The 24,995-nt window shown below is 36.1% G+C and overlaps 1 protein-coding gene across 4 annotated transcripts in view; it reads left to right on the top strand.

Annotated features, from left to right (window-relative positions):
- ZNF148 (zinc finger protein 148) overlaps window positions 1-24,995 on the top strand; it is a 142,518-nt gene that overhangs the window by 86,973 nt on the left and 30,550 nt on the right. For 3 of the 4 annotated variants that reach the window (XM_030942337.1, XM_010354812.2, XM_030942336.1), the window contains 2 exons: window positions 8,830-8,953; window positions 10,279-10,362. In XM_030942337.1, the coding sequence (XP_030798197.1) occupies window positions 8,830-8,953; window positions 10,279-10,362 (208 nt within the window). Of the gene's footprint in view, window positions 1-8,829; window positions 8,954-10,278; window positions 10,363-11,317; window positions 11,415-24,995 lie in introns of those variants that run through there. The other variant, XM_030942339.1, reaches the window with a different exon arrangement.

Raw genomic sequence — 24,995 nt, 5'->3', positions numbered from 1 at the left:
GAAAATGTAATACCAGTTATTCATCAGGAAAAGGTATAGGATCCCTGTTAATAGGATGTAAACTTCATGAGGGCAGGGACTTCATTTTGTTCACAGCTGTATCCTAAGAGCCTGGAATAGGAGACATAATAGATCCTCAATAAATATTTTATGGGTTAATGAATGGATTAGTAAATCAGCAAGTAACCCAGGCTGGAGTGCAGTGGCATGATCATGGCTCACTGCAGCCTTAGACTCCCAGTCCCAAGGGATCCTCCTGCCTCAGCTTCCTAAGTAGCTGGGACCACAGGCATGTGCCACCATGCCTGGCTAATTTTTGAATTTCTTACAGAAATGGGGTCTTCCTTTGTTGGCCAGGGTAGTCTCCAACTCCTGGTCTCAAGCAGTCCTCCCACCTCAACCTCCCAAAGTACTGGGATTACAGGCATGAGCCACCACTCCTGGCCTGCTTTTTTCTCTTTAGTATAGTGATAGCTGAATGTATGCAGCATTTTTGGTATTCCTAGAAATTCTCTGAACTCTCCGCAGTATATTTGCATTTTTATAGTTAAGTCTTATTTTTTTCTTCCCTCATGTGGTGAGAAAGTCCTTTTAAAAAAGATCATACTGTAATAGATTTTTTTGATGGCTTTTTAAAAATTTGTGTTTTGAAATCATAATCATCATTATTATTTATGGTTTTTATACTTTTGGACTTATTGGAGTGTTGGAGCCAGCTCTAGCTGGCTTGCAAGTTTTCATTTGCAAACTAGTTGCCAAAACGATTGGTAGCTTATAATTAGCTATGGTGGGAATATTTACACCCCAGAAATCAGCAAATGCTTCTCTACCCCCTGATTCCTTAGCTCGTGGTTAAATATTTGCCAGCATACCACTATTTGGGGGATATATAAGTATGTCTGCGATAGCAAATTTTGAAAAACATAGAGACTAAAATAACCCATAGTTACATTTCCTTGAGATAACTACTTGGATTTTCTGCCATATTCCCTTTCTATCTTTTTTCAAATGTGTGCAGGATAGATATGTAGGTATAATATAGATTTAATTAGCTGATTTTTAACACTTAAAGTGTATGTAAGCAATTTTTGTGCTTTAAATTTTTAATGTTTTTTGTAATCCTTTTATTAGCTACATAATCTATTTTTTGATAGATCATGTTATATTTAATTATTGCTTTATTGGACATTATTATGTTGTTTGAAAGCTGTAGTCCTTTTGTTTCTGTTTTAGATCATGCTGCACTTAAAATGTTTGAGTATGTATCTTTGTGCACTATTGATCAAAGGGTGTGAAATTTTAGAAAGATTTCTTGATAATGTTACTCTTTTCAGAAATGTTATACTAGTTACATTTCTACCTGCAGTGAACCTGAGGTGTATCTGCATTCTCACTGGTCTTGAGTGACTTTGCTTAAGATGGGAGCCTCATTATAGTTTAAATTTGAATTTCTTTAGTTTCTGGTCACACTAAACTTCTAAAATTTTTGTTGGCATTTTATATTTCATGTTTTGTGAAATTCTCCCTTCTTTTCTTCCCTCTCCCTCTACTTCTCTCTTCTTGGGGTTTTAATGTTTTTCTCAGTAATTTATATCATTTTTGGGGGTTCTTTACATTAATGAACAAATCAAGTGCTTCAAATATAGAATAGTACCAGGTTTTGTGTACAAAATTATTTCTAAAATCGTTTGTGATAGTGATTGATTGTTACTTTGGATTCATTGCTGATCTATGGGGTATCTATTTCAAGTGTGCTCTCTTCTTGAAATTCTGACTAAAACCCAGATTATTATCTTCTTATTGGGTGTTGGACTCTGTTTTTGGTGATATGTTCTAGGTATTTGTAAATATAGATAGGTATTTACAGACTTTAAGCTATTTTGCTTGTCTAATTTGAGATAAAACATTTATAATGTATCATTTTAGAATATTTCTAAAGGTATTATTTAAGTATTTATATACCTATAGTGGCCAGATGACAGAGTTGTCCTGTTCTAAGTATAGTATATATAAGAGAATGTTTTAAGGAAGCCCTTTAGAGAAATTCTTAGAAAGATGAAGTGACTAGAAACAATATACAGAAGACAGAGGTGTAAGAATAACAAACAGGCCAGGTACAGTGGCTCACACTTGTAATCCTAGTACTTTGGGAGTCTGAGACGGAAGAATTGCTTGACCCCAGGAGTTCAAGACCATCCTGGGCAACATTGTGGAACCCTGTGTTTGTTTGTTTTAATAAAGAACAAACAATTATTTTTCAATTATCCTGGCATGTTACATGTAATGGGACAGGGAATGGTTGTGAACTGTTTTTAACCACTCATCTGCCATCTCCAGATGAATGGGTTTTTTGTGTCTGGAGTCTTAGAACTTTAAGGTATAATCAGTGAGTAATTTTACATTTTCTCAAGAGTGTGTATAAAAATTTATGCTTCAGAACTTTTGTTAAAGTAATTTGTTCTGCTCTTTGGTATGAAGAGAAAGAGAAACTCACCCATGTTTATAAATCAGTAAGTGTTACTTGTTACAAATTCCTTAAAAACAGTTTTAAGTTCCTCAAAGAATTATGATTTATTATGCCTAGAGGACTCCACTATCCCCCAGCACCTTTTCCAAATCTTAAAATCTTGCCATTGTGAATATTTTGAGTTTGTGTCACCATTGTGTACTATTAGATTGGGGACCTGCACAAGAAATATAACTAATGTGATACAGTTTTAGTAAAAATATCAGAGCTTATAAACATCCATGTAACTATGGCTCCCTTTATGGTAAGTTTTGTGAAGTACTGTGTTGTTATGTCATCTTTTAGCTGCCATGGATTTTAAGCAATAATTGCCTTCTGAACCTTTCTCATATGGCAAAGCTGAGTCTTTTTTTTTTTTTTTTTGGAAAACTTAAATGCAATGGGAAAGCCTGGTCATCTTAAGGTAGGTTTTAATACTTGAAAGCTGCCTAAATACACTTGGCAGGATGCCTGATGAAGAGGGTAACTGAGCTAGGAAACATCATCTAGGTCAAGCTATTTGCATCTGTTGTGGAATTAGCTGTTTTATGAAAGTAAGTTTTCTACATAATAGAAGCTTACACCTTTTAAATATCAAATTTCATTTTATTTTCACCATTTTTTGGGAAATCTTTAATGTGTTGTTTTCCTTTTAAATATAGTGTATTTGAACGTAATTCAGTGTTTAATGTCTTGAAGCTGACATAAATATTTTTAAAAATCGTGTATTGCAGTTGAAGCCCTCTAGGAGAACAGAGATTTTAGGGCTCTCCCCCACCCACCTGGCCCTGAAAATCCTCACTGTTAGACTTTAAGTGTTATACTGCTTATTCTCACTTCACTTCTCATTCCTTGGTGACATGCTATTCATTTTTACATTGCTGTATATCTGGGTGGCCACTTAACATCACTTTCCTTTGCCCCTTTGAGTCTGTTTTTGGTGATTGTTATACTCTTAAGCTTGAGAACCTCAAATCTTGACACTAGAAGGTTCTGAATAAATGAAGTATTACTACTGGACTTTGGTAGTCACTTGTTACGTGAATTAGAAGGTAACATTTTCCATCTCAGAAGGGTTTTAGGAGGATTGTTGGGTTAACATTAATGAATTCTAAGAATTTTTTTCAGTAAAATGTAACAATATTATCTGAATCCCATGTCGTATATATTATATATAGGTCTTTTCAAGCTCCTTAGTAACAGAGAGAGGGTATTTTTAATTACATCTTTTTATTCTGAAATATATCTCTTCTTTTCATTTATTCAACAAATAATTTGAGTGCCTGTTATGTGCCAGGATCTCTCATCAGAAGAAAGGAACTGGATTGTTTGTTGTAACACTTTAGGTGATCTGAATAAAAATTGATTATTCAAAGTTATGCTGAAGTGAGGAAGAGTACTTTTCACACATCAAATAGATTATAAACTGTATAGAGAATCCTTTCCCAACAATTTATTATATATTGTTGGTTCCCAGAAAAGATTTTGGATTTTGGTATAAAAAAGATTTAAGATTGAATTATGTAAAATAAGGAAAATTTAATGAAAAGAAACAGAAGTAGATGTACCAGACATTTGTCATGCTTTCTTCTACATGTTACCTTGATTTAGGAAGAAGTAGCTTTAAAGATGAACTGATTATAAGACTTGAGGATGAAAACAGGAAGTATGGAATAGTAAGAAAATGAAAGAAGAAGATTGGCAAAATAATAGAGTTTTATTTATCTAATTTTCCCAGGAAATTGTGTGTTTTGGGCAAATTGTTTTTCCATAGAACTGAACCCTAACTTTGAAAAAAAAATCTGATGTAAATCTTCCTTTAACAAATATCACCTACTTCTTTGCCTAATATTCAGGAAACAGGGATTTCTAAAACCCAGGGTCATTTTGCTTAACATAGTTGTTGTACCATGGTTATGATACAGTGAATTGCCATTTAAAAATGCAATTTGGGCCGGGCGCGGTGGCTCAAGCCTGTAATCCCAGCACTTTGGGAGGCTGAGACGGGCGGATCACGAGGTCAGGAGATCGAGACCATCCTGGCTAACACGGTGAAACCCCGTCTCTACTAAAAAAATACAAAAAACTAGCCGGGTGAGGTGGCGGGCGCCTGTAGTCCCAGCTCCTTGGGAGGCTGAGGCAGGAGAATGGCCTAAACCCGGGAGGCGGAGCTTGCAGTGAGCTGAGATCCGGCCACTGCACTCCAGCCTGGGCGACAGAGCGAGACTCCGTCACAAAAAAAAAAAAAAAATTGCAATTTGGTGATGAGAAAAATCTAGTACTGAGAAACAATAAAAAAACTCGATGAATAAAAGAAAGTGACAATGTTAGAGTGGGTTAATAAGGATGCCCAGGACAGTCAAGTTGCCATGATGGGTATTACTCAGGGTGACTGTTACTTGTATTATCTTTGGACTTGCACTATTTTCCATTTCTCATTGGATTTGGAGAGTAAAGACAATTGTCACAGCTGTCATTCTCCATCCCCAGTTGCAGTAGAACATCTCATAATAGGTGAGAAATATAAACTCTCTTATCTAAGTTGTCTTTTGAGTTTTGGTGGCTTAGAAGCTGATTTTGATTGATTCAGGAATATATGATAAAACTTATAGTGTTTAGTTTAAAATATGCTTTAATAATTTTAGTAGTACACATTTAAATGTGAAAAATCATGTCTACCTTTTAGGAAAACAGAACTTTTTCTCAGTGAGGGGTGTCAGGTTTCATTTAGTCAGTGGCAGTGATCCTTATGGAGTGAAAAATCTATGAATTTGAATAGGCAGACTTTAGGGCTTTGCCTAATGAAAATGGGTATATTATTTAAGATAACGTTCACCGTATGTGTATATTTAGGTAGCTGGCTGGTAATGGATTTGTCTTAAAACAGAAAATATATCACAATGAATATGAGATTAATAAAGCAGATTAACTGAGAAATTCCATTTGATACTCAATTTTTTTCCTATAAAATCTTGTTTTAAATTTACTGAACACATAAGAAATAAAAATCTAGTGTGTTGAGAATTAGGGTATTACTGATTTCTCCACTTGCTAAAGCCTGATTACTTGGTGTATGTAATATACCATATTTCTCCTGAAGTAGCAATGACAAGAGGCAAGATAAAGCATCTGAAAATGCTATAGCAGGCATCTTAGAATTTAACATTTTAAACATAAAATTCTTTAATTGTAATGATGTTCATGTGTTGGGGGAAAAAGAAAAGCAAAAATATTTTATGGAACCAGTTGCAGGTAAGACTGCTAATCTCCAAGGCAAACACACTTAGCTGGTAGATCACATTCTACATTAAAGGTCTTGAAAAGGTGTGAGCAAGAAAAGAAGGCAAGTCAATACCAGGGAAGAAAATTTTGCCTGCATTAATGTGCTAGTTTTGTTCTGCTAAGGGATTTTATTCTTTGCCTACCCGCTTCTCTCACTACTCAGTTATCTGAAAACTAAAAAATTGAAAAGTAAAGTTTTGCTTTTAGCAACACATTTAAAAAATAATAAAGTGGTAAGCTAGGAGGAGTATTTGATATGAACAGCAGGCAGCCAGGTCCGTTGACAGGAATAGAGTCTCCACTATGCTCCAGATACCATTTTGGACACTGAGATTATAAGGGGGAATAAAAATCTTTTGGATATATTTAAAACAGGCTACAAATTGAAAGGGCCATTGATGCTCATCTGAGTCAAGATGAGTTTACTCTGTGTCCTTTAAACGAAGATGTTTGTTACTCTGGCTTAAAGAAAGAAAGGAAAATATAAAATGTCCAAGAATTTGGTCTTTCTGTCTTTGAACTTAAAAAAAGCTATATTTTCCTGTGTGTTTATCCACAAGGCAGTGGTAGCTGTTTCATCCACAAAATTCACCTTGAATTAAGGCTTGAATCTACAATGAAAGGCAGCAGTACCAGAAAACAATGACCTAGAATTCCTCAACTCTTCATAAAAGGACTTTGTACAGTCAAGGATTACATCCGTTTCACATTAAGCAACTTGGGCCAGATTTGTTCCTTACAAAGCCTTTCCTTGCAGTTGCTATGCCACAGAAAGCTATTGAAGTGCCATGTTTTTTGGCAGTTGGATTTTCTTATTTGTTATCAACATACATGAAAAAATACCTGCTACTGTCTTGTTTTTAGTTCCATTTTATATAAGTATTTAACATCTTTGTGTTTGTTTTATGTCAAAAATATTTTGAGTCATATTTTAAAAGATTTTGTGTGTTTTCCTTTTGCACAGTCTTAACTTGCTTATTATTATGTGACTTGGAGGGGTTGAAAAAATTTAAAACTGACTGGCCCAGAGATGAAGCGTTCCACTCTCTTTGACTCTCCTCAGGAAGCTGTGACACCCACTTCCATTCTCCTGCCAAATGTTTCCCTTCCATGACTTTGGTGCATAGACTTTGAAGCATTGTTGACCACATTGGCTGTTTGCCCAGAATCCAAATGCCCTGTGTAATTTGCATAATAATTACTGCTGATTTGCATATAGTATAAGCTAAACTGTCTTCTTGAATTTAAAGTAAAAATGTTTTAAAGATTAAAGCCGTTTTCCTTTACCTACTACCCCTTTCTAGGTTTGAGAAGGCGTCACAGTTGTGTGTTTGCAGGCCCTCATCAGTTTCCACAGTTCTTTGTTTCCCAGTTTTCTCTACCTATGTTGGACAGTTCCTTAGCTCCCATTCTGTATGCCCGCACCTAGAGCATTGTTTCCCTCTCACTGGCCATACTCCTGATCAGATCTTCTGGTTTTCTTTGCTGCTTCAACATCATATTCTTTTTTTTTTTTTTTTTTTTTTTTTTTTTTGCTTTCCTCAATAATGAAAAAGGAATAATTTTCACTCTTCCACATGTCTGATGAAAGGCAATTTTTTTTTTTTTTTTGAGACCGGTTTTGTTCTATTGCCCAGGCTGGAGTGCAGTGGGATGATGATGGCTCACTGCAGCCTTGACCTCCTGGCCCAAATGATCTTCCCATCCTCAGCTTCCCAAGTAGCTAGGAGTACAGGGATGTGCCACCACACCTGGCTAATTTTTGTGGAGACGGGGTTTTGTCATTTTGCCCAGGCTGGTCTTGAACTCCTGGGCTGAAGTGAGCCACCTACCTCAGCCACCCAGAGTGCTGGGATTACAGGCTTGAGCCACCATGCCTGGCCAAAAGGCAGCTTAATGTTGCACATTGAACAAGTTGTTGATAAATTGGAATACATGCAACCTAAGGTGAGTTTTTCTCTGGTGCCATCCAGACCAGACTCACGATACTGTTAATCTCAATAAGCACAGAAATATAAGGTTGCTTTCTTTGACTCCTGTCTTCCTTCCTTTTACCCACTTCTATTTAAAAAAAAAATTTTTTTTAAGAAATAATTTTCCTATTCTGTACTTATGTCCCACATGGACCCCATACCCACTTGTAATTTGTTTGACAAATATTCTTAGGAATATGTTTAACAATAATTTAGTAGTTCTAGAATAACCTTTAGGGTCTTCTTAGAAACAGACCCTAAATTCTACATATTATAACTTGAAAACTTAGTGTTCTCCTTTTTTTTTTTTTAAGTGATAGGTAACCACTTACATGGTTCAAAAAAATGTGTTAGGTATACAGTGTAAAACCTCCCTCCCATTTTATCTCTTGTCTGCACAGTTCCCCAGCCATCACAATCAAGGATATATACTTCTATGTATATATATCCTTCTCAAGTAGTTTTTATGCCTATACAAATATATATTCCTGTATGTACCTTTTATGTACAAAAGTTAGCAAAACTATACACTAAACTTTGCAAAACTAGCAAAACACTTCTAAACTTTGCCTTTTTTTAACTTAACAAATCCTGACACCTTTTCATGTAAGTATTAGAAAGCTTTGTCATTTTTACAACCACATAATATTAAATTGTATTCATTTTCCATGATTTATTTAATTAGTCCCATACTGAGTGATATTTAGATCATGTCTAAAGGCTTTTTTCCTGCATATATGAGAATTTGAAATTGAAAATATACCTGTGCTCACCCTAACTGAACACTTAGGAACTCCATCACGCATCAGCATTCCAGAGGAGAAGGCTGTGATGAGATCTTACTTAACCAGCTTCCAAGGTTTTATTAGTGATTTTTGCTCATTCTGAGTCACATTGTACTTTCTTACAGTTAATAACATTATTCTAATAGTCTTTTCAAGATTATTTAAAAACAAAATATTTCATAATCTCTGGTGACCGTTGTTTGCATTATCTTTTTAAAAAATTACTATTTAATTACATTTTTAAAACTTATTTCTTTTGTTTTTGCCTTTTTTTTTGAACTAGATCCTTACAATAAATGAGGATGGATCACTTGGTTTGAAAACCCCTAAATCTCACGTTTGTGAGCACTGCAATGCTGCCTTTAGAACGAACTATCACTTACAGAGACATGTCTTCATTCATACAGGTATTTCTTGAATTGAAATGGGCTTGTGGCCATTAAAGTTATTATCTTTGTTATTTTCATCTTCGTGTAAACGTCATTCATTCCTAAGACCACAGCTAATCTGGCATTCCAATTCAGAGATTTTGTAGGCCGGAATGTCAGAAGGAAACCAGGAAAAAATGTTGAGTAAGAAAACAATTAGCATGGATGTGTAAAATTAATTAAATAGTCTTAATTGGACACCTGTTTGGCTTAATGTGCTCCATTTAGCTAGAAAAATTAGAGATTAGAGAATGTATTATTAAAAGCCTGTTTGTCAGTGTTCATTTTTTGTGTATGCAAAATATCCAGGCAGAGTTTAAAACATGGATTTGGAAATCAAATATAAATAAATGATAGCTAAGATGATGAAGTTGTAGAGAACAGTATTAAAGATGGCAGACCTTTGGGTAAACAAACTAGACATGTAAGATGAAATGAGGAATAAAAACAGTTATAAGGGAGATTTGATGAATTAGGAAAATAGTATCCCAGAAGCTGGAAGAAGCTAGAATTCCAAGCGGGGTGTGACCAACAGTGCCAGTGCCCTAGGGAGGATAGAGGTTAGAGAACCGAGAAAAAAATCTTTGGAATAAATAGCAAGGAGATCACAAGTAGCATTTCAGAAAGCAGAGTATAAGGGTTAAACCACAAGTGGGCAGTGAAGAATTTGAGACTTAGAGTGGACTATTCTTTTAAGGAGGTGTAGTGAAAGGGAAGGAGAGAAACTACTAAGGTAGAAGTGTTTCAGGACTGAAACAAGGTTTCTCAGCATAGAACAGGCCAGAGAATACTTTCCTTAAAAGGAAAAGCCCCAGCAGAGAGAGAAAGTTTGAAGAGACAACATCTTTTGAAAAAGGGATGTTTAGAAAGTTCTGAAGGTTCTGAAGAAAATATGTAAAAGGGCATAAATGGATGGTTAACTAGGGAGAAAACAGGATGGGCACACCTTCTTCCAAATAAAAAGAAAGAAAAGATGTTTAAGACACGTGAGAACCTGTAGAGTTCTTTCTTACCCCATGATTTTAAAATTTAATTTTAAATTGTTTTATTTATTTCCTTTTCCCCCCTTGAATAAATAGATCAAATTTAATCTCATTTTTATGTGATTGTGAGAATATGAATTTTTAAATCCTGGGAAAAAAATGGAGAGGAAATAAAATTCTGTTAATAACATCAAAAAATTGTATGGCTATTTTGTAATTTTCCAAAATTTGGGCATCTAAGATTTTTCTTTCCTCAGAAACAGTAACTAAAAACTGTTGTTTTATTCAGTAACTAATTTGTGGATGTGAAATTATTTTAAGGCGAAAAACCATTTCAATGTAGTCAATGTGACATGCGTTTCATACAGAAGTACCTGCTACAGAGACATGAGAAGATTCATACTGGTGAGTGTTAACCACCCTTACTAGGTTCATTAAAATGATTATTTCAGATGGAGGGAAGAATTTTTAATAAGTGGCAGTGACTTGCTGCCATTTCCATTGGTGTAGACTATAAATCACAGGTTATCTTTTTTATCCCTTCAATAAATCAATGTTAACTGTTAAGACTTAACTTTAATGTCCAAGCCTAAGAAATTACTTTGAAATAGAGTTGCATAATAACCTAAAATACATGTTTAAAGTCACAAAAGGAAGGAAGATTTTCTGAAATTGCTATTTCCTTAGGTATTTACTAAGCTTTAAGTTATCATTAATTAGTCTGAGGTAGGAAGTGAATTCCTGACTACTGAAGCAGCAGTACAATTCATTCTCTTTCTTTGCATTTCGTGTATATACCTTACCCTATCAGTAAACATGTAATCTTAAAAAGTTGAGAATTGCCAATTTCTCAGTCGTTATTAATGATTTAGAAATTAAATATTCTAGAAGATCATTATAAAGGAACACATACCTTAAAAACCTAAGTCTCATTTTAGAGAAAATATTTATTTGCATCTATTTTTGCCAGTGGTAAAACCAGCTTTTATAAGTAACTTTGATTTAATAGTCTGTCGGCTTAACCTTTGTTGCATCTAAGCATGTTGAAAAGTGTTTCTTTAGAATTGATTTCCAGTGTTTTGCTTTTTGTGATGGAATGAAAGCAGAGTTGGTAAATTTGTATAACTTTGAATTTTGCATTTGAATAGAATTGAGAATTGTGATAATATGAGAATATTGGAAATATTAAAGTTCTTCATATTTTTCTGTTTTAAAAGTACTCAAGCAAGTACCTGCCCAGTGTTGTTATTTAGATGTGTTCTCATGGAACCTGCAGTGTTTATGAAAGGACAGTTTGTCATATAGAAGCAACGTTTTCTGTCCGATAACTTTTTTTTCAATTTTCTTTGCCCCTAAAAAGAAGCATGAATGTGTCTGATCTGCTTAAATAAAACTTCAGCCAGGCCGGGCGCGGTGGCTCACGCCTGTAATCTCAGCACTTTGGGAGGCAGAGGCGGGTGGATCACCTGAGGTCAGGACTTCGATACCAGCCTGACCAACATGGAAGAAACCCCATCTCTACTAAAAATACAAAATTAGCGGGCGTCGTGGCACGTGCCTGTAATCCCAGCTATTCGAGGGGCTGAGGCAGGAGAATCGCTTGAACCTGGGAGGCAGAGATTGCGGTGAACCGAGATCGCGCCATTGCACTCCAGCCTGGGCAATAAAAGCGAAACTCCGTCTCAAAAAAAAATAAATAAACAGGCCGGGCGCGGTGGCTCAAGCCTGTAATCCCAGCACTTTGGGAGGCTGAGACGGGTGGATCACGAGGTCAGGAGATTGAGACCATCCTGACTAACACGGTGAAACCCCGTCTCTACTAAAAATACAAAAACTAGCCGGGCGAAGTGGCGGGCGCCTGTAGTCCCAGCTACTCGGGAGGCTGAGGCAGGAGAATGGCGTAAACCCAGGAGGCGGAGCTTGCAGTGAGCTGAGATCCGGCCACTGCACTCCAGCCCCGGCGACAGAGTGAGACTCTGCCTCAAAAAAAAAAAAATAAATAAATAAATAAACAAACAAACAAACAAATAATAAAACTGTAACTGTGCAACACGTCTGTATGCTTGGATGTACTACTTTTTAACAATCATTTTGCACATTACTCATTTCAATTTTTTAAGTAAACGTATTCATCTGTGTTAGAAGGGGCTATACTATGCACTATGGGAGAAAAAATTTATAGATTTTGTGTGACTTATAGCTAAATTTAAATTCCTGTATAACAATAAAACCTGATCAGATAAAAATGAAAGTGATTATTTTTGTGTGTTCTTAATACCTATTAGGGTTTGATATTTTACTCATTCATTCAACAAAAATTTATTGAGCATCCAGTGTTTTTCAAGCACCAGAAATAGATAACATAAGGCAGTTTCTTTGCAGTTTACGTTCTTGTGGGAAAATAGACATGGAAAAACACACATATAAACAAGCACAGTGCAGTTAAGTGTTCTAGAATTTTATACAAAATTCTGAAGATACTATTGTGCCCTGAAGAAGAGACACATGTGCTGTCTGTGAAAGTTACTTAGGGAAGGTGTCACAGAAAAGCTACATGAGGCTAAGTTAAGAATATATGTGTGTGGGTGGGTGTGTATCTGAAAAAAATATTTTTGAAACAGTACTTACCTTTATTGCACTATGATATTTTGTGTGTGTGTGTGTGTGTGTGTGTATGAATTTTTTTTTTTTAAAGTGCTGGTCACAATTCTGTAATCAACTACACTAGACCGTGGGGAATCTTGGATTTAAGCATAGTATAATGGGTTGTTAATGTTTATTTAGAATTTACTAAGTACCTGAAAACTTTGTTAAATATCTCATTTCGTCCTCACATTAATTGTGAAAGGCAGGAGTCATTGCTATCCACATTTTATAGATGAGCAGGTAGTAAGAAGTGCACAGAAGTTAAGGAACTTTCCCAAATGTGTGTATCTAATAAATGATGGAACCAAGATTTCAGCTCAAGCCTCTGTGATTCCAGAGTACACATGTGAAATCACTGGCTATGCAGAATGGGACTAGAAGCAGAAAGTTATATTTGGGCCTTTTTGAGTTTTTCTTGCTCTGCTACTAAGCCAATTATGGCTTAGCCTTCCTATAGGTATAGTAGCATCTAAGAGCGGTAGAAGCAAAGGCTGGAGTTCTCATATTATAGAGAACATTGTAGAAGAAGATAAGGAGTTGAGAGGAACCAGGGCAAAGCAATCACTAGGGTTCCTTAACAAAGAAAAGTTCTTTTGAAGAGAGAATCAATTCTGCCCTATTGTTCCCTCCCCACTAGGTGGAAGTGATATAAGGGGATAGTTTTCTCTTCTTTACTTCATATTCTTGATTCTTTTTGTAGATTCTTTTTAAAGGCAGTAAAATGTTTTTTGTTAAACCTATTTGGGAATATATATCTAGAACCACAAATAGATCTCCATCATTTATTATTATGTTCTTACTGTTCTTTCATTTTCTAAATGGCTTTTATTTTTGGAGGAGGGTAGTGCCCTAAAGTTTGCCCACGTGAACGCTTTCTTTCTCTGTAGGCCCTCAGTTTAGAAGAATACATTTAAATAGTTACAGCATTAAAAAAGATTTTCCATATATCTATCCATTTTTTAATTTTCAAGTGAGTAATGAGTCACCTAACTGACCCTCAAAGGTTGGTGAAAACCATCAGCCCTTAAAGGCTCCATTTTCCATACATCCTTCCTTCTCCCTTTAGGTCTCATTATACTGTCTCCTCCTGGTCCCTCAAGCCTCCAAGCCCATTCTCTGGCCTTTTGCAACATGGTTAAAAATCATTACTTGCTTGGTAGCTATGGCCAACCATAAAGAAACCTGTGTCTTACTAAAACCAAGAACATAGTTGATTTGGTTTCAAAAGGTAAAATGTTTAACGTGCCCTAGACAGGCTATTATTTAATTCCATTTCCTAAATTTGGGCTTGGCTATGAAATACCATTTTAGGGGAGAGTACTTTTTCATCCAAAGGCTGATCCCTGAAATTCTGGTTTAAGCTTTATTCCTTTAGATTAAGGCACTGAAAACTCACATTTTAAATACCCTCAGGACTGCTATTTTTGGCAATTATGGGAGATTTACCTTTTTTGTGAATATTATCTTTTTTGTAAATATTACAGATCCTTTATTTAGGTGATGTTTTGGATGTGTGAGAGAAGATGAGGACTTGAGGCTAAGGTTGAAGATAATTCTAATTGATCATTTTGTTTAGGGCTAGAATTACTGATCAAGTGCATATCAAGGTTAAATATTTATCATCATTGGCAGATTTCCTTGTGGATCAAGTACTTTTGTCTGATGTGCCCTTTCCTTGTCTAAGGTGCCTATTTTAAAAATGCGTATATAGAATAAATGTTAGAATGGCACATATCCGTAGTTGTGTCATTTTCTTCTCACCCAATGAACATTTTACTCTAAGAAACTTCCAGTCTTATCACCAAGAGGGATTGAGGAGTAAAAACCTAAGTACCATTGTTAATTTTAGTTTTGTAAATTCCTCTAAATAGTAAGCCACAGAATACCTGTCCTGATGTTCTGTTATACAAATTATGGTTGCTTTTTAGTTATGCCAGTTTTCATAATTTATTTTTTATTTCAATTAGTAAAAATATTACGAAGCTATTTCTATAGGGAAGTTTCTATAGGGAAGTTTTTATAAATGATTCTCCTCCTGGCCGGGTGCAGTAGCTCACGCCTGTAATCCCAGCACTTTGGGAGGCCGAGGCAGGCGGATCACAAGGTCAGGAGTTTAAGAACAGCCTGGCCAACATAGTGAAACCCGATGTCTGCTAAAAATACAAAAATTAGCTGGGTGTGGTGGCACAAGCCTTTAGTCCCAGCTGCTCGGGAGGCTGAGGCAGGGGAATCGTTTGAACCTGGGAGGCAGAGGTTGTGGTGAGTTGAGATTATGCCATTGCACTCCAGCCTGGGCGACAGAGCCAGACTTCATCTCAAAAAAAAAAAAAAGAGAGAGAGATTCTACTCCCAAAAACAAAAGAAATTTTTGAAAAAACTAAATCACTCAGAATTATATATGTTCACTAGGTTTCTTTTTCTGTAAGGTTCTTTTTTAAGCCTTTAATTCTTAGATGTATATAGTTCTGTCTTTAAAAATACAAAAATACTGGAAAACCTGTCATCTAAGTTGGTGTTCTTCATGCCTAAAAATACAGCAGTCCTCTTTTCCTCTTTACTATGACTTTTATTCACAACTGTATTAAATAGCTGAATAATAATGCACTTTTATTTTTGTAAACCAGTTGGGGTAATGGGATGGGGTTACAGAGAATGTTGATTTACCCTTGACTAACTTAGCTTAACCCTTTATATTTCCCTTAGTATGGTTCAGTTATTGATACAAATTAGTTTTCCGCTCATGTTTTTCAAGCCCTAATTTATAGTTAATTAGCTTTAACAGAGAAGTCTTAAGAAAGAAAATGTTAAAGACCTACTTAGAGTTTAACTCTTAATTTGTAAGGATGAAGGAAATGAATACTGTTTGTATAACTGAGAATGTTGTGTGCACTACAAGCTCCTGGCATTGTGATTGCTGAAGCCCAGACTGCACTGGCATGGACAGATCTTGCCAAGGAAGTATTAAGCAGAGAAGTATGGATTGCTGGGACTGACATTTTCTGCTTTAACAAAGCTTTTAGAAACCATTTTTTTTTTAAATCTGCAAAGCTGTTAATAATTCCTACTAAAAGATTGGTTATACATAAAACATATAAAAGCTTAACACTATGTATCAAAATATCTCAGTAAAGACAATAAAAGAAATCACGTATATGTGTGTGTATATATGTATATAATTAAAGTATGGTATAATTATATATATAAATTGATAAAAACCTGATATGTATAAAAATATTAAACCATACTTAAATTTTTTTTTTGTTTAGGAGGATAGGAGAAGTCATCCAGAAGATTGATTCCATTTATTATTATGTCTTACAACAGAAATATGGCAAATCAGAGGCTTTATAATGAAAGTTGCCCAGTTTTCAATTAAGTGTGTATATTTTATGGATGAGTATCCCTACCCCTCAAATCTATATAGAATGTTCTTTGTTAGTTCATAGCAGCTATATTTTAAAAAGATGTTTAGCATTTGTTTTAACAAGTCTTTAACAAATTGAGACTTGGTTGAAGTGGTCTCATTCTTCTATATAGTCATTGAGTGAATGAACATGTGAATCGTGCGACTTACAGTTTAACGAAGCATATGTCAAGTTTCCAACACAGTGGTGCAGACAACCTGAGCTTTACAATTTCATTGAAATAGACCAGACAGGATTCAGAGTGGTGGCTTCATGGAAGAGCACTTTATCCACACAGCAGTCCTGTGAGGAGGGTACTGGTATTCCTGTTTTACAGATGAGGTTCAAAATGATTAAGTCACCTCCCTCAGTGCGTATAACTGGTAAATAACAATCTAGCTCTTCAAAGTTTGTGCCCTTAACCAATATGCTATTGAAAGGGTAGATCAAGCACAAAGGAAATTTCGAATGACATCAACTTTTGGTTTTAACTAGGGAGATTTTTATTTTGTTCAGGTCAGGGCAAAGCCAGTCCTGGACCTGGCCTGTAACCTGTATGTATGTAGCCTTCTATGCTTCACTGGAAAGAAGTCTGTGGGTGGAGGGGTAAGACCGGATTTCACAATGGAGTGGGCAGAGGCAAGATGTGCATGTAAATAGCCGTTTACATGAGGAGAGCAGGAAGGACGGTGAGAGTGGAGGTGAGGAGATAAGTCTAGAAAGCTTGATTTTGGAATTGCATTGTCTAGCCTTGATGCTAAGCTAAGGAGTGTCAGATTTATCTTGTAAAGCATTATAAGATACCAAGGCATTTAATTAACTACCATGTGTTAAAAAAAATACTGTTTTGTGAGGAAAGATGGAAATTTGGAAAATATTTTACTGTTAATCATAACTAATATGAAAAAATTACAGAATATTTAATATTTTTATGCAAAAATAATCATAATTACAAATGTATTAATCAAATTTAGGTATTTAAATTTTTCTAAAACAAATGGAACAACATAGTTAAGCTTTAAGGAATGTAATATTACTTTAGTTTTGGTCATTTTGAGAAAGTAGGCAAAACTTAAATACTTTTTTTGTTTTCAGAGATGAAGTCTCCCTCTCTTGCCTAGGCTGGAGTGCAGTGGCATGATCATAGCTCACTGAGGCCTCTACCTCCTGGGCTCAAGCAATCCTCCCACCTTAGCTTCCTTGAGTTTCTGGGACTACAGGGGTGTACCAGCATGCCTGACTGAAGTTACTTTTGACAGTAGTTTCTTATTTTTCTTATTTGACCATAGTATGGTTTGGTTTCCCCTTTTAAAATATTTTCAAAAACTGTAGAAAATGTACTCTAAAACAAGATAAGTTTCTCTACTCTTTGACTTGTTAACCTGCCTTTCTTTAATGTAGGGCCCCTTGAAAAATTATTTTACATTCTACAGAAGATGAAACATTCGTTCAGTTGGGTCTCGATATAATGCTTTGTTTGACAAATTATTTCACACCATATTCTTTTGGAAAAATAATTACTTCTTTAAACTCAAACTCCTGAAGACCTCAGGATTTTTGAATGTTGGAAGCATACCACCATGCCTGGGTAATCATTTTTAATTTTTTGTATTTTTTGTTTCAGAGATGGGGTCTCCCTATCTATCCCAGGCTGATCTGAAACTCCTGGGCTCAAGCGATCCTCCCATTTTGGCCTCCCAGAGTGCTGGGATTATAGGTGTGAGCCACTGTGCCTAGCTTCAGTGTACATTTTTAATTATTCCAGAAAATATACTCCGGTAATTATACTATTCGCAATTATACTATTCCAGAAAATATACTCTGGCAAGTATACTAGGTAATTAAGTTTACTCTTAATTACCTAGGAGTGAACTGACAAGGTTGTAGGTTAATTATTACAATTTTTTTTAGTTAAAATTTTTACTTTAGATTCAGGGGGTACATATATAAGTTTCTTACAAGGGAATATTGCGCGATTCTGAATTTGGGCTTCTATTGATCCTGTCACCCAGTCAGTGAACCTAGTACCCAATAGGAAGTTTTTCAGGCCTTGCCCCTACTCCTCTTCTTCTTCCTTTTGGAGTCCCTAGCGTCTGTTGTTCCCATTTTTATGTCTGTATGTACCCAAGATTTAGCTCCCACTTGTAAGTGGGAATATGTGTTACTTGGTTTTCTATTTTTTACGTTAACTCACTTAGGGTGATGGACTCCAGCTGCATCCATGTTGCTGCAAAAGACATCATTTTGCTCTTTTTATAGCTTTGTAGTGTTCCATGGTGTATATGTACCCCATTTTCTTTATCCAGTCCACTGCTGATAGATACCTATGTTGATTGTGTGTCTTTACTGTTGTGAATAGTAGTGCCATAAACCTATGAGTGCATGTGTCATTTGGTAGAATTTTTTTTTTTTCTTTTGGGTATGTACCCAGTAATGGGATTGCTGGGTCAAATGGTAGTTCTATTTTTACTTCCTTGAGAAATCTCCAGACTGCTTTTCACAGTGGCTGAAATAATTCACATTTCTACCAATAGTGTATAAATGTTCCCTTTTCTGTGTAGCTTCACCAACATATGTTATTTTTTGACATAGTAATAGCCCTTCTTAGGGGTGTGAGATAGTATGTCATTATGGTGTTCATTTTTTTTTTTTTTAAGATGGTGTTGCTGTGTTACTTAGGCTGGTGTGCAATGGCATGATCTGGGCTCACTGCGGCCTCGACCTCCTGGGTTCAAGTGATCCTCCCACTTAGGCTTCTGAGTAGCTGGAACTGCAGGTGCACACCACCACTCCCAGCTGATTTTTGCTTTTTGTAGAGACCAGGCTTTAACATGTTGCCCAGGCTGGTCTCAGATTGCTGGGCTCAAGTGATCCACCTGCCTTAGCCTCCCAAAGTACTGAGATTACAGGAATGAGCCACTGTGCCTGGCCTTTTTCATATGTTGACTGCTTGTATGTCTTATTTTGAGAAGTGTCTGTTCTCATGTCCTTTGACCAGTTTTTAATGGGGTTAATTGTTTTTTGCTTGTTGATTTAACTGCCTTACAGGTTCTAGATATTAGTTTCTTGTTGAACGCATAGTTTGAGAATGTTTTCTCCCATTCTGTAGGTTGTCTGTTTACTCTGCTGATTCTTTTGCTATGCAGAAATGCTAGTTTCTTTAGGTGTCACTTGTCAGTTTTTGTTTTTGTTGCAGTTTTTTTTGTAGATACCAGGTCTTGCCATGTTGCCTAGGCTGGTCTTGAACTCCTGGCCTCAAGCAGTCCTCTTACTTTGGCCTCCCAAAGTGCTAGGATTGCAGGTGTGAGCCACTGTGCCCTGCCTGTCAGTTTTCGTTGTTTTTGCAATTGCCGGACTTAGTCATAAATTCTTTGCCCAGGCTTGTGTCTGGAAGGGTATTTCCTAGGTTTTCTTCCAGGATTTTTATCGTTTTATGTCTTACATTTAAGTCTTTAATTTGTCTTGCATTAATTTTTGCATATGGTGATAGGTAGGAGTCCAGTTTCATTCTTCTGGATATGGTTAGCTAGTTTCCGCTGCTCCATTTATTAGGAGTCTTTTCCCTACTGATTATTTTTTGCCAACTTTCTTGAATATCAATTGGTTGTAGGTGCAGCTTTGTTTTCTGGGTTCTCTGTTCTGTTCCATTGGTTTGTGTATCTGGTTTTGTACCAGTACCATGCTGTTTTGGTTACTGTAGCCTGTAGTATAGTTTGAAGTCGTGGTTTTGTTCTTTTTGGTTAGGATTGCTTTGGCTGTTGGGGCTGTCGTTTTTTTTTTTATTTGTTTGTTTGTTTTTTGTTTTTTGATTCCATATAAATTTTAGAATAGTTTTTTTCTATTTCTGTGAAAAATGACGTTGGTAGTTTGATAGGGATGGTGGTGAATCTGTAGATTGCTTTGGGAAGTATGGACATTCTAATGGCATTGATTCCTTCTAGTTCATTAACATGGAACATTTTTTTCATTTGTTTATGTCATCTATGATTTCCTTCAGCAGTGTTTTGTGGTTCTTCTTATAGAGATCTTTCACCTTGGTTAGATGTATTCCTAGGGTATGGGTGTGTGTGTGTGTGTGTGTCTAGTGTAAATGGGATTATGTTCTTGATTTGTCTCTCAGCTGCATGTTGTTGGTGTATAAAAATGCTGTTGATTTTGTATTCTGAAACTTTACTGAAATTGTTGATCACGTCTAGGAGCCTTTTGGCAGAGTCTTTAGGGTTTTCTAGATACTGAATCATATGGTCAGCAAAGAGAAACGATTTGACTTTCTCTTTTCCTGTTTGGATGCCTTTTATTTCTTTCTCTTGCCTGATTGCTCTGGCTAGGACTTGCAGTACTATGTTGAAGAGAGTGATGAGAATGGGCGTCCTTGTCTTGTTCCAGTTCTTAGGGGGAATGTGTCCAGCTTTTGCTTGTTCAGCATAATGTTGATTGTGGTTTGTCATAGATGCCTGTTATTATTGTGAGGTATGTTCCTTTGATGCTTAGTTTTTTGAGGATTTTTATAATGAAGGGATGTTGGATTTTATCAAAAGCTGTTTCTGTGTCTATTGAGCTGATCATGTGATTATGTGATTTTTGTTTTTAATTCTGTTTATTTGGTGAATCACATTCATTGATTTGCATATGGTGAGCCAGCTTTGCATCCCGGGAATAAAGCATACTTGATCAAACTGAATTAACTTTTTGTTGTGCTGCTAGATTCAGTTTGCTAGTATTTTGTTCTGGATTTTTGCATCTATTTCCATCAGGGATGCTAGCCTTTAGTGTTTTTTTTCTCATTGTCTTTGCCAGATTTTGGTATCAGGATGATACTGGTTTCGTAGAATGCGTTAGGGAGGAATCCCTTCTCCTTGATTTTTTGGAATAGTTTTTCAGTAGGACTGGAACCAGCTGTCTTTTGTACGTTTGGTAGAATTCAGCTGTGAATCCATCTGGTCCAGGGCTTTCCCCCTGCCCCCTGGTTGGTGTGTTTTTTATTAGTGATTTAATTTTGAAACTCCTTATTGATCTGTTCAAGGTTTGAATTTTTTCCTGATTCAATCTTGGGAGGTTGTGTGTTTATAAGATTTTAACTGTATTCTCTAGATTTTCTAGTTTGTGTGTATAGGGGTGTTCATAATAATCTCCTTGGAGCTTTTGTATTTCTGTGGGATTAGTTGTAATGTCACTTTTGTTGTTTCTGATTGTGCTTATTTGAATTTTTTCCTTTGTTAATCTAGCTAGTGGTCTGTTAGCCTTGTTTATCCTTTCAAAAAGCCAACTTTTTGTTTTGTTGATTCTTTGTATGGTTTTGGGGTCTCAATTTCATTTAGTTCTACTCTGTTTTCTTTTATTCCTTTAGCCTTGGGATTAGTTTGTTCTTGTTTTTCTAATTCCTTTAGGTGTGATGTTACATTGTTAATTTGAAATCTTTCTGTCCTCTTGATGTGGGAGTTTAGTGCTATAAGCTTTCCTCTTAATACTGCTTTTGCTGCATTCTATAGATTTTGGTAGCTTGTGTCTCTTGTCTTCATTTGTTTCAAAGAATATTTTGATTTCTGCCTTAATTTCATTGTTTATCCAAAAGTCATTCAGGAGCAAGTTGTTTAGTTTCTAGTAATTGTGTGGTTTTGAGGATTCTTCTTGGTATTGATACCTATTTTTATTCCACTGTGATCTGAGAATGCGCTTGGTATGACTTCCATTTTTTTGAATTTATTGAGACTTGATTTATGGCCCAGCATGAGGTTGATCTTAGAGTATGTTCTATGTGCAAATGAGAAAAATGTATTTTCTGTGGTTGTTGGGTAGAGTATTCTGTAGAGGTCTATTAGGTCCAGTTGGTCAAGTGAGAAATTAGACACTTGTCCAGAATTTCTGTGTTAGTTTTCTGCCTCAGTAATCTATTTAATGCTGTCAGTGGGATGTTGAAGTCTCCCACTATTATTGTATGGCTGTATACATATTTTCCTAGGTTTAGACATACTTGCTTTATGAATCTAGGTGCTCCAGTTTTGGGTGCATATATATTTAGGATAACAAAGTCTTCTTATTGAATTGAATCCTTTGTCATTATAAAATGACCTTCTTTGTCTTTTTTTACTGTTGGTTTAAAGTCTGTTTTATCTGATACAAGAATAGTGACCCCTACTCTTTCTTGTTTTACATTTGCGTGATTAGTTAAAATTAAAGAGACAAACGCATTCATGAAAAAAAACAAAATGACTGCAGACACAAAAAGAACAACCTATTTGTTGCTGTTTGAAGACCCACAGTATTCTATATGGGCTTATTGTACTTATGTAATGGAGGAACTCTACCTTAAAAATCATATATATTCTTTCCCACTTCATCTCTCTTCACCTTAAAAATCAGTCATATATGGTCTTGCCCACTTCATCAACCTTTGAGTTCTTTACCAATGGATAGAGGGGGAGGACATGGAGTTTGATCCACTGTAACTCTAGAGTCCTGAGAAAGTCCAACTTTATCCCAATAGAAAAATCTTATGTTCTACCTGTTCTTCAGACATTTTGTTTCCTTAAATGATGTTTAGGAGAAATAGACAGTGGACCTATAGGAACCTGAAAGGTATTATTTTAAAATGTTAGGATTCTGTGACAAATCCAAGGGTGTTTGGCTTATGCAGAAGCCTTCAACAAAAATACTAGAGACAGGCCGGGAAACTTTTCAAGTGCTGTTATTAAGAAGATGAGATGCCAGGCAAGGCTGAAGAAGCTCTTGATTATTACAGGAATGGGTGGAAGCTGGCTACTAAAAGCAATACTTGATGCTGTGCTTTAATCATCCAGACTTCTGCTAGATTATTTAATAGGAGAATTTGCTCAATGTCTAACATTATCTAGGCCTTTTCTGATATTAAAAAGTAAAATATTACAGCGAAAAAATAAGCAGTAGTAACAGACTGTCTTAGCAGAATAAAAGTATTTTTGTTCATTTTCCCCCTTGTATTTTACGTGATATTTTGTATTTGAAAGCTGTTCTTGGAATATTGTGTGTAAACTTGAAGTTTACATGAAATCATTACTCTTTTGAACTGAGAGTTAAAGCTACTTACTCTGTAACAGTCTGGATATATTTGCTCAGCAGTGTTTGCATTGTAGATCTAATTAATTAGCTATTAAATTTTTTTCCTCTGAAGGAAACTAACTTCTGAAACTAATCTCAGTCTCTCTTTCCCCTGCCTCATTGAAATGATTGTTTTATAATGAGATTTCTTAGGAATACTACTATCATACTCTAGCAAAGTATATTTTATTAAGTGATGAAGGTCTGAAGAAGACCTTAAGACTGAAAATGGAATGAAATGGACATGAAAGACATTTCAGAGGAAGAATAAATACAGGTGAAATTTAATAGTAATATAAACAGAAGAAATTGGAGTGAAACTGATATAGGAGAATGGCTTTTAAAATTTTTTTGATGGAACTCTGATTCTCAAATGAAATCCTACATGGTATCAACATCAATAGTCAATTAAAAAACAAGGCAGATGATTTCAAGTGGCTTTCCTTGGCTATTGATGAGTTGACAGATGGTACCAATTACTATGATCTGTTTTTACCCACTTCTGACACCAAATGTGTGGATTTTTCCTCATACCAACAAACACTTCTCCAACTCTGGACACCAGCCAGTGTCCTATTACACAGTTTAATTAAATGCTGACACTAACTACTTGGAGTTAGCATCAGATCCTGCAAGTTAAGGGCTCAGTCCCACAAGACTGCCCCCTGTTCAGTAGCCAATCACAAGTTTAGGCCTCTTGTACTTCTGACCAACTGGCTATAAATCACGAGGGGAGGGAGTTTGAATAATTTACTATAACAGTTTACAGAACCCAGGAAAGCACTTTACTTACATTTACCATTTTATTATAAAGGATACAGATGAACAGCCAGATGAAGAGGGTCCACAGGACAAGGTCTGGAAGGGTCCCAGGTACCGGAGCTTCTGTCTTGTGGATTTAGGGTGTGCCACCATCCTGGCACTTGGATGTGTTCACCAACCCAGAAGCTCTCAATACCTCATTACTTAGGGACTTTTATGGAGGTTGGTAATGTAGGCATGATGGATTGATTATTAACTCAGTTTCTAGCCCTTCTTCCATTCCTGGAGGTTGAGGAGAATGGGGCTGAAATTTCTAGGCTTCTACTCAAGGCCTTGTCTTTCTGGTGACCAGCCCCTATCCGGAAGCTATCTAGGGTCCCAGAAAGAGTCGCCTCATTAGAATAAAAGAGGCTCCTATCACCCAGGAAATTCCTAGGGTTTTAGGAGTTCTGTGTCAGGAACAAAAGACACTCCTATCACTCAGGAAATTGAAAGGATTTTAGGAGCTCTGTCAGGAATCAGGGACAAAGACCAAATACTAGAACAAAAGATGCTTTTATCACCCCAATCACTCAGGAAATTACTAGAGTTTTAGGAGCTCTTTGTCTGGACCTGGGGACAAAAATTGAATATATATTTGCTTTTTTCTTTTTTTGAGACGGAGTCTTACTCTTATTTCCCAGGCTGGAGTGCGGTGGCACAATCTCGACTCACTGCAACCTCAGCCTCCCAGGTTCATGTGATTCTCCTGCCCCAGCCTCCTGAGTAGCTGGGATTACAGGTGCATGGTACCACACCTGGCTAATTTTTGTATTTGTAGGAGAGACACGGTTCCACCATGTTGGCCAGGCTGGTCTTGAACTCCTTACCTCAGGTGACCCACCCACCTTGGCCTCCCAAAGTCTTGGGATTACAGGCGTGAGCCACCGTGCCCAGCCTAAATATATATATTTCTTCTTATAGTACAATATTACCCTGTTATTTATTCAAGAAGTCAATACAAGGTTTGAAGTGACTGAAGAATTCGTCTCTGTGCAAGAACCATATAGGCAAGAATAGTTTCAAAATGGAATTATACACTTTAAATGGATAAATGGAATGGTATGCAACTTAAATGTCAAGGTGTTTTCCAAAAAATGAATATTTTAAAGA

The sequence above is a fragment of the Rhinopithecus roxellana genome, chromosome 1, assembly GCF_007565055.1.
Source record: "Rhinopithecus roxellana isolate Shanxi Qingling chromosome 1, ASM756505v1, whole genome shotgun sequence".
Classification (NCBI taxonomy): Eukaryota; Metazoa; Chordata; class Mammalia; order Primates; family Cercopithecidae; genus Rhinopithecus; species Rhinopithecus roxellana.
This window is presented reverse-complemented; position numbering and strand designations above follow the sequence as displayed.